The sequence below is a fragment of the Bos mutus genome, chromosome 11 (assembly GCF_027580195.1).
Source record: "Bos mutus isolate GX-2022 chromosome 11, NWIPB_WYAK_1.1, whole genome shotgun sequence".
NCBI classification, from domain to species: Eukaryota; Metazoa; Chordata; class Mammalia; order Artiodactyla; family Bovidae; genus Bos; species Bos mutus.
Window position 1 is genome coordinate 437,929 of NC_091627.1, and position 13,690 is coordinate 451,618.

The 13,690-nt window shown below is 53.7% G+C and overlaps 2 protein-coding genes across 2 annotated transcripts in view; one reads left to right on the forward strand and one right to left on the reverse strand.

Moving 5' to 3' along the window:
- Nucleotides 1–568: 568 nt before the first annotated feature.
- Nucleotides 569–1,209, reverse strand: MRPL41 (mitochondrial ribosomal protein L41). The gene has a single exon (XM_005908631.3). The coding sequence runs from the start codon at nucleotides 1,106–1,108 to the stop codon at nucleotides 701–703; it is 408 nt and encodes a 135-aa protein (XP_005908693.2). The 5' UTR covers nucleotides 1,109–1,209; the 3' UTR covers nucleotides 569–700.
- A 1,656-nt stretch (nucleotides 1,210–2,865) lies between these two features.
- The window catches only part of PNPLA7 (patatin like phospholipase domain containing 7), a 75,690-nt gene continuing 64,865 nt past the window's right edge, over nucleotides 2,866–13,690 (forward strand). The window contains exons 1-8 of the mRNA XM_070378585.1: nucleotides 2,866–3,055; nucleotides 4,321–4,392; nucleotides 4,548–4,635; nucleotides 5,005–5,084; nucleotides 6,367–6,458; nucleotides 6,797–6,937; nucleotides 8,435–8,594; nucleotides 13,312–13,398. Coding sequence (XP_070234686.1) covers nucleotides 2,912–3,055; nucleotides 4,321–4,392; nucleotides 4,548–4,635; nucleotides 5,005–5,084; nucleotides 6,367–6,458; nucleotides 6,797–6,937; nucleotides 8,435–8,594; nucleotides 13,312–13,398 — 864 coding nt within the window. The 5' untranslated portion in view covers nucleotides 2,866–2,911. The remainder of the gene's footprint in view (nucleotides 3,056–4,320; nucleotides 4,393–4,547; nucleotides 4,636–5,004; nucleotides 5,085–6,366; nucleotides 6,459–6,796; nucleotides 6,938–8,434; nucleotides 8,595–13,311; nucleotides 13,399–13,690) is intronic.

Consider the following 13,690-nt stretch of genomic DNA (forward strand, 5'->3'; position numbering starts at 1 on the left):
AGCATCCACTAATAGGACAGGCAAGTGTTCTGAGTCAGAAAACACAAGCTTCTATTCTTTATTTCCTGATACAACTGCCAGCACAGGTTAGAAGGTATTAATGTTGAACCCTCTTCCAGGGTTTAGTTTAGGGTATTTCGCTTAAGGATCAATTAAACAGAATTAGGATCTGAGGAATTATGCACTGAAACAGAACATAAAGAGGAAAGAAACCATAGATTATTAGGGACATAGCAGTTTGGCAGCAACTTCCCATGTGGCCTTATCTTTAGGTTTGCCCCAAGGCGGGGAGTTTCACCAAAATAAACTGCTTTGGGACCCATAAATGTGCTCATTGGTTGTTCCCTGGGGTGAGCTCGGGATGAATTACCCAGTGCTGTCACGTGGCTGGATCTGCCTTCTGAACTATCTCCCTCCTGCAAGCTGAGCCACATGTTCTTGCCTACTTCCCTCTCGGTAGGGGTTCTGGTTTGGCTGCAACCTGAGAACGTCGCCTAGGTCTCTACTCCTTAACCTAACACGTGGCGTGCTTCCTTTACACAGTGGCCAGATGCCCAAAACAACACCGTACGGTAGCAAGGTCTTTAATAGAAACGAAAACGAGGGAACCGCCTCTCCACCCGCCACCCCGGAACTAGGCTGGGCGAGGAGGGTCCAAGTCCTCGGTCGCAGGCACATCCGGCGCGGCCGCCGACCACTCCTAGCGCGGGAAGTTCTTGGGATACAGCTGGAAGAGCTTGCCTTCCTGCGTGGGCTCAAACCCGTACCGTTCCAGGTGCTCGGGGTCGAAAGTCCCGGCCTTAAAGTCCTTCTCGATAGCCGGCGCCGCCGTCTCCAGAAAGAGCTGCTTGGCCGTCAGGGGAACGTCTGTGCCCTCCGGGGCGCGGTAGTTCACGTAGGGCTTGAGCTTGAAGCCGGCCAGGTCGGGCACCACCAGCTCCGGGACCATTTCCTTGACCAGCACGAACTTGCCGCCGCGACCGTGGAAGCCGACGCCCTTGGCACCGCGGCTCTTGTGGAAGGTGCGCGGGCCCCGCTTGCTGGTCCACTTGCTCATACGGTCGGCGCCCCGCACCAGGGCGCGAGCCGCCCCGCTCAGGAGGCCCATGGCGAGGCCTGCGCACAGCCACCACGCCAATGCCCGCTCCAGCCGCCTCCGATTCCGGCCCCGCCGCGCTGCGCTTCCGGCGCCTTCGGTAGCTTCCGGCCCCACCGGCCCCCGCGCCGCAGGAAGAGCGGCTCCGATTGGCTGCGCCGTGTCGAATGTGCAGCCTCGGCCCCGGGAGGGGGCGGGACCGGAGGTAGCCCGGCCAATCCGCGGGGAGAGCCCTCGTCCCGGGGGGACGCCAGGAGCGCCGCCGTCGGGGGCGGGGCTTCGAGGCGGCGCCGGACGACGGGAGGTGGATATCGGGAGCGCGGACGTTGGGGGCGGGGCTTCGGGGAGGCGGGACGGGAGCGCGCGGTGCCGGTGAGTCGCCGTCTAGCGCCGCGAAGTGGCCAGCTTAGGGGTCTGAGTCTGTGAGGAGAGGTAGCCATCATCTCCCCCAGCCCGCGCACACTGCCCCCCAGGGCCGCCGGCGCCCCCAGCCAGACTGCTTCCAACCCGACGTCCGTCATCTCGACCCCCGCTTAACTCGACGCCTCCCAACCTCGACGCTCCCCCGCAACCCCGACACCCCTCAGCTCGACGCCCCTAAACCCGATGCCCACAACCCGGGTGCTCCTCAACCCGACACCCCTAAACCGAGTGCCCCCTACACCAGACGCCCCCCCAACCTGAGAGCCTTCAACCGGACGGCCCCTTAACCCCTACCCTCCAACCCTACGCCCTCCCTTAACCACGCCCTCCCTAAGCTCCAAGCCTTCAGCCCTGCTGCCCCCGGCTCCTCCAGGTCTCCTGGACTTGACCACCTTTCCTCTGGCCCCACGCTGTGGAGCAAGCGGAGCAGCTGACGGCGCTTCCGTCGTGTGGCAGGTGCTGGGGGCTTGAGCTTTTGTCCCCCTTGAGCCTAGTGGGCATCGGGAGATGGGACTGGGCAGGGCTGGGCGGTAGAGCTGGGGTCAAGGAACTGCTGGTCCTTGAAAAGACGTCTGAGAAGGAAGTTTCCCACAGGGCACAGACCAGTGAGCAAATGCAGGTGACTCTGCACCTGCGTTCTGCTCCCTGACTTGTCTGGGTGGGATTTTGGAAGAGATAAACCCTTCCTTACTGTGGCCCTTCTAAGAGACGTGGGAGCCACAGGGTAAAGGCCCTAGACATGGCTCCTCCTCCTGGCAGAGAGGTCAGGTGCGCAGGGCTGCTCCTCAAGTTCACCACAGCCGGGACCAGCACACCCACCTCCAGGGCTCCACCACACTGGTGGAAAATCCTGTGCCCAGCCCACTAGGCAGGGTCTGGCGCACAGCCTGCGGTGGCCACACACCCCTACCCCTACCCAGCTTCAGCCTCCTTGCCATGGTCCTGGAACTCCCAGCTGCACTAGGCCTTTGCCCAGATGCCCACACTTGTCTTTGACTGACTGGGAGAGGAGCCCGGGGCTTGGCTGCAGTTCCCGGTTCCTTGGGCAGCCACACAAGGGCTGTTTACAGAGAGGCAAGTGGCTCCCTTTGCTTGCTCCCTTTGTTTTCTCCATGGAGAGCACAGTGTTTCATCAGAGTTTTCCTGTCAATAGACATGTAACTTAACGTGGACAGGAATTTAGGGAAGGGCTGGGAGGCACTGCTTTGCACGTGAGCCTGAGGTGGTACAACCTGTGCCCTCCTCAGAACATGTCTTTCTTCTTTTGTTTCACTTTTTAGCCATGGAGCAAGAGGAGGACACTGGCCCAGAGGTACAGAACCTGAGGAGTCCAGTGAAGAATCAGCCTGAAAATTCCCAGTGTGGCCGCTTCTGGACAAGGAGAAAGCTGCCATGCAGCAGCTCCTTGAAGTTGGCTGCCTGTGGGAGTGGTGTGCGGGCCTCTCTTCCCCTGTCAGGACTGAACCCCTCCCTTCTGTTCCTCAAGGTCACACTTGTCAGTTCCTGCTTCCCTTTAGGAAGCCTGCTTGCTTTGAGGTAGGGCCTTTTTCCCGTGGAACATCTGTAGCCACATCACAAAGACTTTTATTCCTAAAACAGAAAATTAGATGCATTAAAACAGCAGTGAAAAGCTGAAAAGTCGGGGATGTCAACCAGTAGAGACTGTATGAATAGGTCTGGGTCACTCTTATAACTGTTCCCCTGGCTCCTCCCCTCCCCCGACCCCGGGGGTGGCTGAGCTCAGCGGACCCACTTATGAGGAGGGTGCTTGTCTGCCACCCCGTGGAGGTGGTCTCTAGCCAAGCACACAGCCTAGGCCAGGAGGGCCTGGGCACCTCACTCTGAGGCAGCAGCTCCCACTGCTTCCTCTGCTTTCTGAGCCAAGTTCAGAGGGTTGAGTCTTTGGATCACTTCCTTGTTCTGTCTTGATGTAACATTCTGCTTTTGAAACGCTTTTCTGAGTGCACTGAACTCCTCGGGTTTTCTGGCATCAGCACTGTGTGTGATCCTGGCTCTGAAGGATCAGGCAAGCTGCCTTAGTCCTTGGCACTCATGTAAAAGCTTGACAGAACTCTCACGCACACACCGCCCCCCCTCCATGCGTCCTGTTCCTGACGCTTGGAGGGCGTGAGGACCAGGAGGAGTGGAGCGCAGCTACTTGTTTGACTGGTTTCTTGTCTTTGCAGGGAGCCTGCCAGCATCCCTTGTATAGGAGGTCCAGGCCGTCTGCCCACTCACCGTTCCACACTCACTGTTTTCTCTTACCTTCCTGTCTTTCTCCCTGCGGTCTGGGATTCTGAAGCTCCTTGTTAACTCCCTCCCTGGGAGCCCTTTGCTGCTGTGTGCTGGATTTAATGTTCTCAAAATCCAGTTGGCTCGTTAGGGTTTCTCAGCACTGCTGCTGTGTGGGCGTGCGTCCGCCCTTGGGCCAGCAGCATGTGGTCCTGCTTGTGATGAGAGGGCACTGGAGAAGAGGCCTTTGCATGCCCCCACTAGCCAGGTTTGCTCCCTCTTGACTTGCACCCCGAGGAACAGGGAGGCTGAGAATGGAGGGCTCAGATGCCCAGAGCATTTGCTGTCAGTGCAGCGCAGCTGCTGGCCCTGCCCAGCCATCCTATGGGTGGGTAGCCCTTCTCCAGAGCAGACTGGGACTCAGGCCGTCTGCCTCCTGAAAGCCCGCTTCATTTTGGAGGTCTCCAGGGCTGCCAACTTTTTCCCTGACCCACAGCTCTGTTCTTGCTCCCTGAGAAGCTGGGGCGGTGCCCATCCTGGCCCTTCCTGACTGCAGGCTTCTCCCCTAGGTGGGCTTCTATCTGGCCACCCTATGGTCCTGGGGTCTGGAGCTGATGGAGCAGCATTCCCAGTCCACCATGGTAACCACCTCACTGCTCCCAGGTGATGGGCGGGCCCCAGAATCAGCGGCCCCCTTCACCCTTGGCCGCCCGGGGCCCTTTGTGTCCAGCCTGTGTTTGGGGTTGGGGGGTCTTGGTGCCTTGCTGATGGGTGCTCTGTCTATGACCTTGCCCAGCTGCTGGGGATTGTGATTGGAGTCCTCCTGGCCCTGGCCCTCATTGGCACCACCATCTTTTTTGTGTACAGAAGGGTTAGCCAATTCCGTGAGTATCTTGCTTGAGGCTGTGGCTCCAGTAGGGGAGGGAAAAGAGGGCTTGAGCGGGTGGGAGATTCGGGTGATTTCTCCCCATATTTTAAGCTCCCACAAATAGCTCTCAAGGCATAGTGGCTTTTGTTGAAAACTGCTGGCCTGTCGACAGCTCATCAGATCCATGGAATATAACTGTATCCTGAACTCTCTTGGCTCTCATTTCCAAGAAGAGATGAAGTACCGCTTCCTCTGCTTCGGTGTGTCACAGCCCAGAAACAAGATGCTGTGTGACACAGGGTGGGCAGGACAAGCTCAGTGTGCACACACAGATGGCCCACCTGTGCTCAGGCAGCCCCTTGGCGCCCCTTGGCCCCCCTTGCAGGACAGGTGCAGCCCAGTCCTCAGTACAGGTTCCGGAAGAGAGACAAGGTGATGTTCTACGGCAGGAAGATCATGAGGAAGGTAACTCACGCTGCGGGTCCCCTCCTCCCTCAGAGGGGTCGGCTTCAGACTGTGCCTAGGGTTGAGCAGGGCCCCGGGGTTTGGGGAAGGTCTGACCTAGAGAGGAAATGAGCCATGAAGGAGGGCAGAAGCCCCTCCCAGGAGCATCCCCGAGTGGGTCAAGCAGAAGGTCCTGGCTGCGGTGTAGATTGGTGGGCCTCCCATGATTTGGGGCCAGGCCCTGCAAGGTGGAAACTCCCAGGCCTTACTTTCTAGTGTCACAACCATCTTGGGGATGAGCAGCCTTTGCTGGTGGGCCCCACACCCTCCCACCCACTGAGGACAAAGGGCTCAGCAGACTCCCAGAGGCTTACTGTGCCGCAGAAGCATGCTTGAAACATTTGCTGACGTGTAAAAATATTTTGTTTGTTACTTTTCTCTAGATACACAGTTAGTTTGTATTCTTTGTAGAAGAACTTGAACTGTCAGACACATGGGTGTCCCTGGGTGGCTCCTTCTCCTCTTCAGGGTCAAGTGCTCTGAGAGGGAGGTTGGTTTGGGCTGCCGTGTCTGGCGGGGGCGGCCCTGGGACGTGGTGTGCGGGCTGCTGCAGTCTCGTGTGGGGCCACATGGGATGACCTGCGAGCAGGTCTCAAGGCGCTCGTGTGTGGCTGGACCTGGGGCTGTCCACGGATGACCCCACTGAGGACTGTGTGGTGGCAAGCTGGATTTGGTCTAAGGAAGACAGGAACATGGTCTGGTGGGGCCAGAACCCCTTGGGGGCAAGGAGGAGTCATGGTGACAACACCGACATCCACAGCCAGCACCATGGGGCAGACGCAGCTGGGGAGCTGCCCAAGGGGGCCGGCTGATGCCTGGGTAGGAGCCAGGCCCTTTGTCCTCCTCGGCAGCGCTGTTTGCAGCGGTCTAGTGGGCCTGGACTGTGAGGGGGACAAAGAGCTGTCCAGGCCGGGAGGGTGTGCAGGCACTGGGGTTGCGTGTACCAGCGTGACAGGTGTGAGGAGGAGGGCGCTGGCCAGCCTTCCAGGAGAAGGACGTAGGGCCGAGGACGTCAGAGCTCTCGGGGCACGGGCTGTCTGGGGATGTGGCCCTGTGTCCTCGCTGTCAGCAGCGCCAAGGAGGTTCCCTGTGTCCTGGGCAGGCGAGCAGGTGGGGCCAGGCCGGAATGCTGGTGTCAGGCCCGCAGGGGCCACGTCCTGAGGGCCGGAACCGACCCTGAGACTGGGAACTGGATCTCACAGGTCTCAGAGTCCAGACTTAGCCTCCCCCTCTCATTCTGCAGGTGACCACGCTTCCCCACACACTTGTGGGGAACACAGCTGCTCCCCGACAGCGGGTGAGGAAGAGGACCAAGGTGCTATCTTTGGCCAAGAGGTACTGGGAATGCCCTTCAGACCAGTCAGGTCCCAGCTGCCCTCCCCAGTGGGCTATCCGTGGCTTCCCTGCTATGGGTCTCACAGCCTAAATGCTCTTTTTTTTTTAATTTTTAAAATATTTAATTGATTAATTTGGGTGCATCAGATCTTAGTCATGGCACTCAGGCTTTGTTGCTCTGTGGCATGTGGGATCTTAGTTCCCCAGCCAGGGATCAAACCCACGTCCCCTGCATTGCAGGGTAGATTCCTAACCACTGGACCGCCAGGGAAGCTCCTTGCTGTCTGCTTTTGAGCCCCTTTGGGCCTCTGCTCCAGGTGTGTGCCTCTGCTTTGTAGGATCCTGCGGTTCAAGAAGGAATACCCTACCTTGCAGCCAAAGGAGCCCCCGCCCTCCCTGCTGGAGGCTGACCTCACAGAGTTTGATGTGAAGAATTCTCACCTGCCGTCAGAAGTTCTGTACATGCTGAAAAACGTCCGGTAAGAGAGAGGTGGGCCTGGAGGCTTTCTGTGTGCTCACCTGGCCTCCGAGGTGTCCTTTCCCTGCGGCCACTGATGGTTGCGTCGACAAAAAAAATCAGTAAACAGTGTGTAACAGGAATAGAAAAGAGTTTTATTGGAGCCAAACTGAGGACTGTAACCCAGAAGACAGCCTCTCAGACAGCTCTGAGGAGCTTCTCCAGAGAAGCGTGGTTTTCAGCACAGTTTTATATCTTGTCTGATGAAGAATATTAAACTAGTCACGGATACATTCCTTCAGGGTATCAGAAAGAAATCAAAACCAGATCAGCACGTACACGGCAAGTCAGTATGGCACTGACAGCTGGGAAGGGAGTCTTATCGTGGAAGGAGCACCAGGACTGATGGCCCAGGACGGGAGGTACTGAGCCCTTATCTTTAATGTGGGCGTTCTTCTGCTGAGTGTTCAGTTCAGATCAGTCGCTCAGTCGCATCCCCATGGACTACAGCATGCCTGTCCATCACCAACTCCCGGAGCTTGCTCAAACTCAGGTCCATTGAGTCAGTGATGCCATCCAACCATCTCATCCTCTGTCGTCCCCTTCTTCTCTTGCCCTCAATCTTTCCCAGCATCAGGGTCTTTTCCAATGAGTCAGTTCTTCACATCAGGTAGCCAAAGTGTTGGAGTTTCAGCTTCAGCATCAGTAAGTGTGAAGTGAAGTCATTCAGTTGTGTCTGACTCTTTGCGACCCCGTGGACTGTAGCCTACCAGGCTCCTCCGTCCATGGGATTCTCCAGGCAAGAATACTGGAGTGGGTTGCCATTTCCTTCTCCAGGGGATCTTCCTAACCCAGGGATTGAACCCAGGTCTCCTGCATTGCAGGCAGACGCTTTAACCTCTGAGCCACCAGGGAAGCCTCAGTAAGTGTGCCCTTTAATAATTAAAGCAGATGTACAGTGTGTGTTTGATCAGCCACAAATAGGATATTCTGTCTATTGAGCATAAAGTGGGTGTTCGCACATGTAGCAGCCAGAATGACCTCTCTGGATCTCAACCTGTGATCATTTCTTTTATCACTGGCAAAGCTTCTCTCCTCTGGCTGTCACTGCCCTCCTGGCGGTGAGCAGAGCCTCCTCGCTGGTTCTTTCCCATGTGTGTCTGCTTCTCAGGACGATGCAGAGCGAGTGTGGGAAGTGAGTGGCTGGATGGAAGATTGAAAGTCTGGCTCCCCGTCTCTCCCTGGAAGCCCCAACCCCTCTTTCCAGCACTTCACTAACTGCCCTTGGTTACAGACCTGGCTCAAACGCACAGGCACAGCCTGAGAGTTCTCTGAGCTCCTGGAACAGCAGCTGATGAGGATTCCTAAACCTCAGGCTCCTATCCTGCTGGTGACCAGGCGCTAGTGCTGCAGGCTCTGCGGCCCTTGGAAGCTCTCCCTGTGGTCTGGCCAGCAGGGACAGTGGCCTCTGCCCCTCCCCTCCTTCCTGAAGGTGTCCCACGTGTTCTGTTTTCTGTAGGGTCCTGGGTCACTTTGAGAAGCCGCTATTCCTGGAACTTTGCAAACACATGGTCTTTGTGCAGCTTCTGGAAGGGGAGTACATCTTCCGGCCGGGGGAGCTGGACAACAGCATCTATGTGGTGCAGGACGGGCGGCTGGAGGTCCGCGTCCAGGACTCGGTGAGAGCCCTCGGGCGGGGCGGGGCGGGGGTGCTGTTGTGTTGGCACTCAGTGGTCTGCCCTCTTGAAGATTTCTCAAGTTTTCCATTGAAAAGTTAGTGCAAAACGTATTTTATTTTATGTAGATAGGAGATTCATATTTTACTTCTCCAGCAACATATATACAGTTGAATATAAGTTAAAGGCTAGCTTGCACACCAAAACCAGGTCCTTTAGGTGGTTCAGTCAAAGAGGTAAGGCCTTCAGCTGGCTCACATGAGAAGTGTCCACTCCTTGGCCCACCTTTTGGGATTTTGCCAGTCCTGAGTTCATCAAAAATTTCTTCCATATTCTGAGGTGGCAGATCCTGTAGTAGTTGTCATGAATTGAACCACTGGTTCATTTATACAGATCCCTAAACACTCCATTCATGGTCAACAAAAGAGTCCGAAATGCACTACTTGGATGCAATCTCAAAAACGACAGAATGATCTCTGTTCGTTTCCAAGGCAAACCATTCAGTATCACAGTAATCCAAGTCTATGCCCCAACCAGTAACGCTGAAGAAGCTGAAGTTGAATGGTTCTGTGAAGACCTACAAGACCTTTTAGAACTAACACCCAAAAAAGATGTCCTTTTCATTATAGGTGACTGGAATGCAAAAGTAGGAAGTCAAGAAACACTTGGAGTAACAGGCAAATTTGGCCTTGGAATACGGAATGAAGCAGGGCAAAGACTAATAGAGTTTTGCCAAGAAAATGCACTGGTCATAACAAACACCCTCTTCCAACAACACAAGAGAAGACTCTATACATGGACATCACCAGATGGTCAACACCGAAATCAGATTGATTATATTCTTTGCAGCCAAAGATGGAGAAGCTCTATACAGTCAGCAAAAACAAGACCAGGAGCTGACTGTGGCTCAGATCATGAACTCCTTATTGCCAAATTCATTCTTAAATTGAAGAAAGTGGGGAAAACCACTAGACCATTCAGGTATGACCTAAATCAAATCCCTTATGATTATACAGTGGAAGTGAGAAATAGATTTAAGGGCCTAGATCTGATAGATAGAGTGCCTGATGAGCTATGGAATGAGGTTCGTGACATTGTACAGGAGACAGGGATCAAGACCATCCCCATGGAAAAGAAATGCAAAAAAGCAAAATGGCTGTCTTAAGAGGCCTTACAAATAGCTGTGAAAAGAAGAGAAGCGAAAAGCAAAGGAGAAAAGGAAAGATTTAAACATCTGAACGCAGAGTTCCAAAGAATAGCAAGAAGAGATAAGAAAGCCTTCTTCAGTGATCAATGCAAAGAAATAGAGGAAAACAACAGAATGAGAAAGACTAGAGATCTCTTCAAGAAAATCAGAGATACCAAGGGAACATTTCATGCAAAGATGGGCTCGATAAAGGACAGAAATGGTATGGACCTAACAGAAGCAGAAGATATTAAGAAGAGATGGCAAGAATACACAGAAGAACTGTACAAAAAAGATCTTCATGACCCAGATAATCACGATGGTGTGATCACTGACCTAGAGCCAGACATCCTGGAATGTGAAGTCAAGTGGGCCTTAGAAAGCATCACTACGAACAAAGCTAGTGGAGGTGATGGAATTCCAGTTGAGCTATTCCAAATCCTGAAAGATGATGCTGTGAAAGTGCTGCACTCAATATGCCAGCAAATTTGGAAAACTCAGCAGTGGCCACAGGACTGGAAAAGGTCAGTTTTCATTCCAATCCCAAAGAAAGGCAATGCCAAAGAATGCTCAAACTACTGCACAATTGCACTCATCTCACACTCTAGTAAAGTAATGCTTAAAATTCTCCAAGCCAGGCTTCAGCAATATGTGAACCATGAACTAACATCCTGATGTTCAAGCTGGTTTTAGAAAAAGCAGAGGAACCAGAGATCAAATTGCCAACATCTGCTGGATCATGGAAAAAGCAAGAGAATTCCAGAAAAACATCTATTTCTGCTTTATTGACTATGCCAAAGCCTTTGACTGTGTGGATCACAATAAACTGTGGAAAATTCTGAAAGAGATGGAAATACCAGACCACCTGATCTGCCTCTTGAGAAATTTGTATGCAGGTCAGGAAGCAACAGTTAGAACTGGACATGGAACAACAGACTGGTTCCAAATAGGAAAAGGAGTACGTCAAAGGTGTATATTGTCACCCTGTTTATTTAACTTATATGCAGAGTTCATCATGAGAAACGCTGGACTGGAAGAAAAACAAGCTGGAATCAGGATAGCCAGGAGAAATATCAATAACCTCAGATATGCAGATGACACCACCCTTATGGCAGAAAGTGAAGAGGAACTAAAAAGCCTCTTGATGAAGGTGAAAGTGGAGAGTGAAAAAGTTGGCTTAAAGCTCAACATTCAGAAAATGAAGATCATGGCATCCGGTCCCATCACTGCATGGGAAATAGATGGGGAAACAGTGTCAGACTTTATTTTTCCAGGCTCCAAAATCACTGCAGATGGTGATTGCAGCCATGAAATTAAAAGACGCTTACTCCTTGGAAGGAAAGTTATGACCAACCTAGATAGCATATTCAAAAGCAGAGACATTCCTTTGCCAACAAAGGTTCGTCTAGTCAAGGCTATGGTTTTTCCTGTGGTCATGTATGGATGTGAGAGTTGGACTGTGAAGAAGGCTGAGCGCCAAAGAATTGATGCTTTTGAACTGTGGTGTTGGAGAAGACTCTTGAGAGTCCCTTGGACTGCAAGGAGATCCAACCAGTCCATCCTGAAGGAGATCAGCCCTGGGATTTCTTTGGAAGGAATGATGCTAAAGCTGAAACTCCAGTACTTTGGCCACCTCATGTGAAGAGTTGACTCATTGGAAAAGACTCTGATGCTGGGAGGGATTGGGGGCAGGAGGAGAAGGGGACGACAGAGGATGAGATGGCTGGATGGCATCACTGACTCGATGGACGTGAGTCTGAGTGAACTCCGGGAGTTGGTGATGGACAGGAAGGCCTGGCGTGCTGTGGTTCATGGGGTCGCAAAGAGTCAGACACGACTGAGCAACTGATCTGATCTAATCTGATCTGATCTGAAACACTTCATGGGGCCACAAAGAATCGGACACGACTGAGCGACTAAACTGAACTGAAGCACTCCAGCTAAGAGTGAAAAGTTTGCCATGAAGTTGTCCCCCTGCCTTTCTGCTGAGCATTCCTGAGTGATCGTCAGGATGTTGGTAGAGTTTGGAAGTGTGCGAGGTGGAGTAGTGCAGCCATGAATATGAGACTTCCAGTTGGCTTGCAATTATACGTTGTATGAGAAGTTGCCGATTCACATGCTCTCCCTGGAGGCACTTGTGAAACCTCTGCGCCTGGTCGTAGTGGAGCTGAGCAGCCACCCCTTCTGTCTTCAGGCTGGAAGCAGAGCTGCTGCTCTTTGCCCCTCTGGGTAGTTTTCTATAGTTGCTTCTGTCCTTTGCTAGTTTTATGGTGTGAAACCCAGTGGAGCATCTGGGTTATTCTCAGGAGTGCCTCTGGGCAGACTGAAGGCCCCTCCAGCTCCATTCTGCACAGCTGTCTTATGCAAATTCCTTCATGCCTTCCCCACTGGGTGGTGAGGCTGGCTTTGTGAGCCAAAGCACCTTGGAGATAAATGCGGAGGGCCAAGCTGAGGGCCTTCGGAGTGCAAAATCTCAAGTTTGAGTTCTTTGGAGGAAAAGACACACTGGACCACGGCTGCCCTTGACACGGCCTGTCTGCCTCCGCGACACGGGCTGCGCGGGGGCTCACATCACTCCTACTGCCATGGGGCCCCTCAGAGGGTGGGCACTGACCTGTAGTGGTCAGCTGCACACGTGTCTTATTTTCAGGTTTCAGGCTATAAATAGTTTTAACTGTAAGAAAATAATTAAGGTATTCAGCTGGAAGCTAACTCCTTGCTGCCTGCCTCTGTTGAATTATGTGCTTAAATCACAGTTGCTGGCTGAGGGGTGATCTCTAGACCAAGCCTCCTGGGTCCTTGGTTTGTTTGCCTGGTGGTAGGTGACCAGGCTTCCCACCGTAGACACTCAGTGAGCCCTGGACTGCACAAGGTTGCCCCGTCCCCGGCCACGTGAACTTCCCACCTGTTGGGCCCTGGGTGGACCTGACCCAGGACGGCTCCTGCATGTCCTTCCAGCTTTTAGATCACAGTGTTGTCGGGGCACAGGTCTCATGTGTAGCTTTGTCTGAGTGACCTGAGGAGATAATCAGAAAGGACATGCTTTCATCCAGCCTCCTCCGGGGGGCCTCCATGTCATCGGCCTGGCAGGCCTTCCCAAGATGGGAAGCCTTTGGCCCAGATGGGAGGGCTTCTGGACTGTGACCTGTGCCAGGTTTGAACAAGTTCAAAGGTATTTTTCTGGGTCACCCTGAGATGAAGTTCCTATCCTAAATCACCAGCATTGTATGCTTTCCTTTCTCCTTTAATCCAGTGGGAAAAAATAGGTCAAAATGCTATCATTTATACTAAGAATAACTGCGTTTGGTTCCCATAGCCTTTTCGTTAGGCCCACCAGCTCTCTCAGGCAGATCCTCCTGGTGCTGACAAGACACAAGGCTGAAGGCCAGGCTGGGCCTCCCTGTTCCTCTTAGTCACCCTTGTCTTCCTGCTCTCGTTCTGCGCGTCGACAGGGTGCAGCCTCTGCCCCGCGTGACCAGTGGTGGGTGGCGGTTTGCCTGGCCCCACCATGGGTGGCTCTCCTCTGCTTCCCAGGCGCAGGACGGCACTGAGGTGACGGTCAAAGAGGTTCTGGCTGGAGACAGCGTCCACAGCCTCCTCAGCATTCTGGACGTCATCACCGTGAGTATCTCTTCTCCCCCGGTCTGCCCGCACTCACTAGACGGCAGGTCCCTCGGCGCCCCGGCCAGCTCTCCAGTGACAGGAGGGTCACCCTAGTGGGTGGGGGGGTGTGCCTGGAGTGGCCTGGGAGTGCCTCTGACTGAGTGTCTGAGGGGAGCTCGGTGTTGGCTTATGGGTTTTGGCGTCTCTTGAATGATCGGTTTTTGGACTGAGGAGCATGTGCGTGGGCTCCACGCGTCACGTGCATATAACGTCACAGGATGAAGGCCACTTCTCCTGCCCTCAGGCCCTA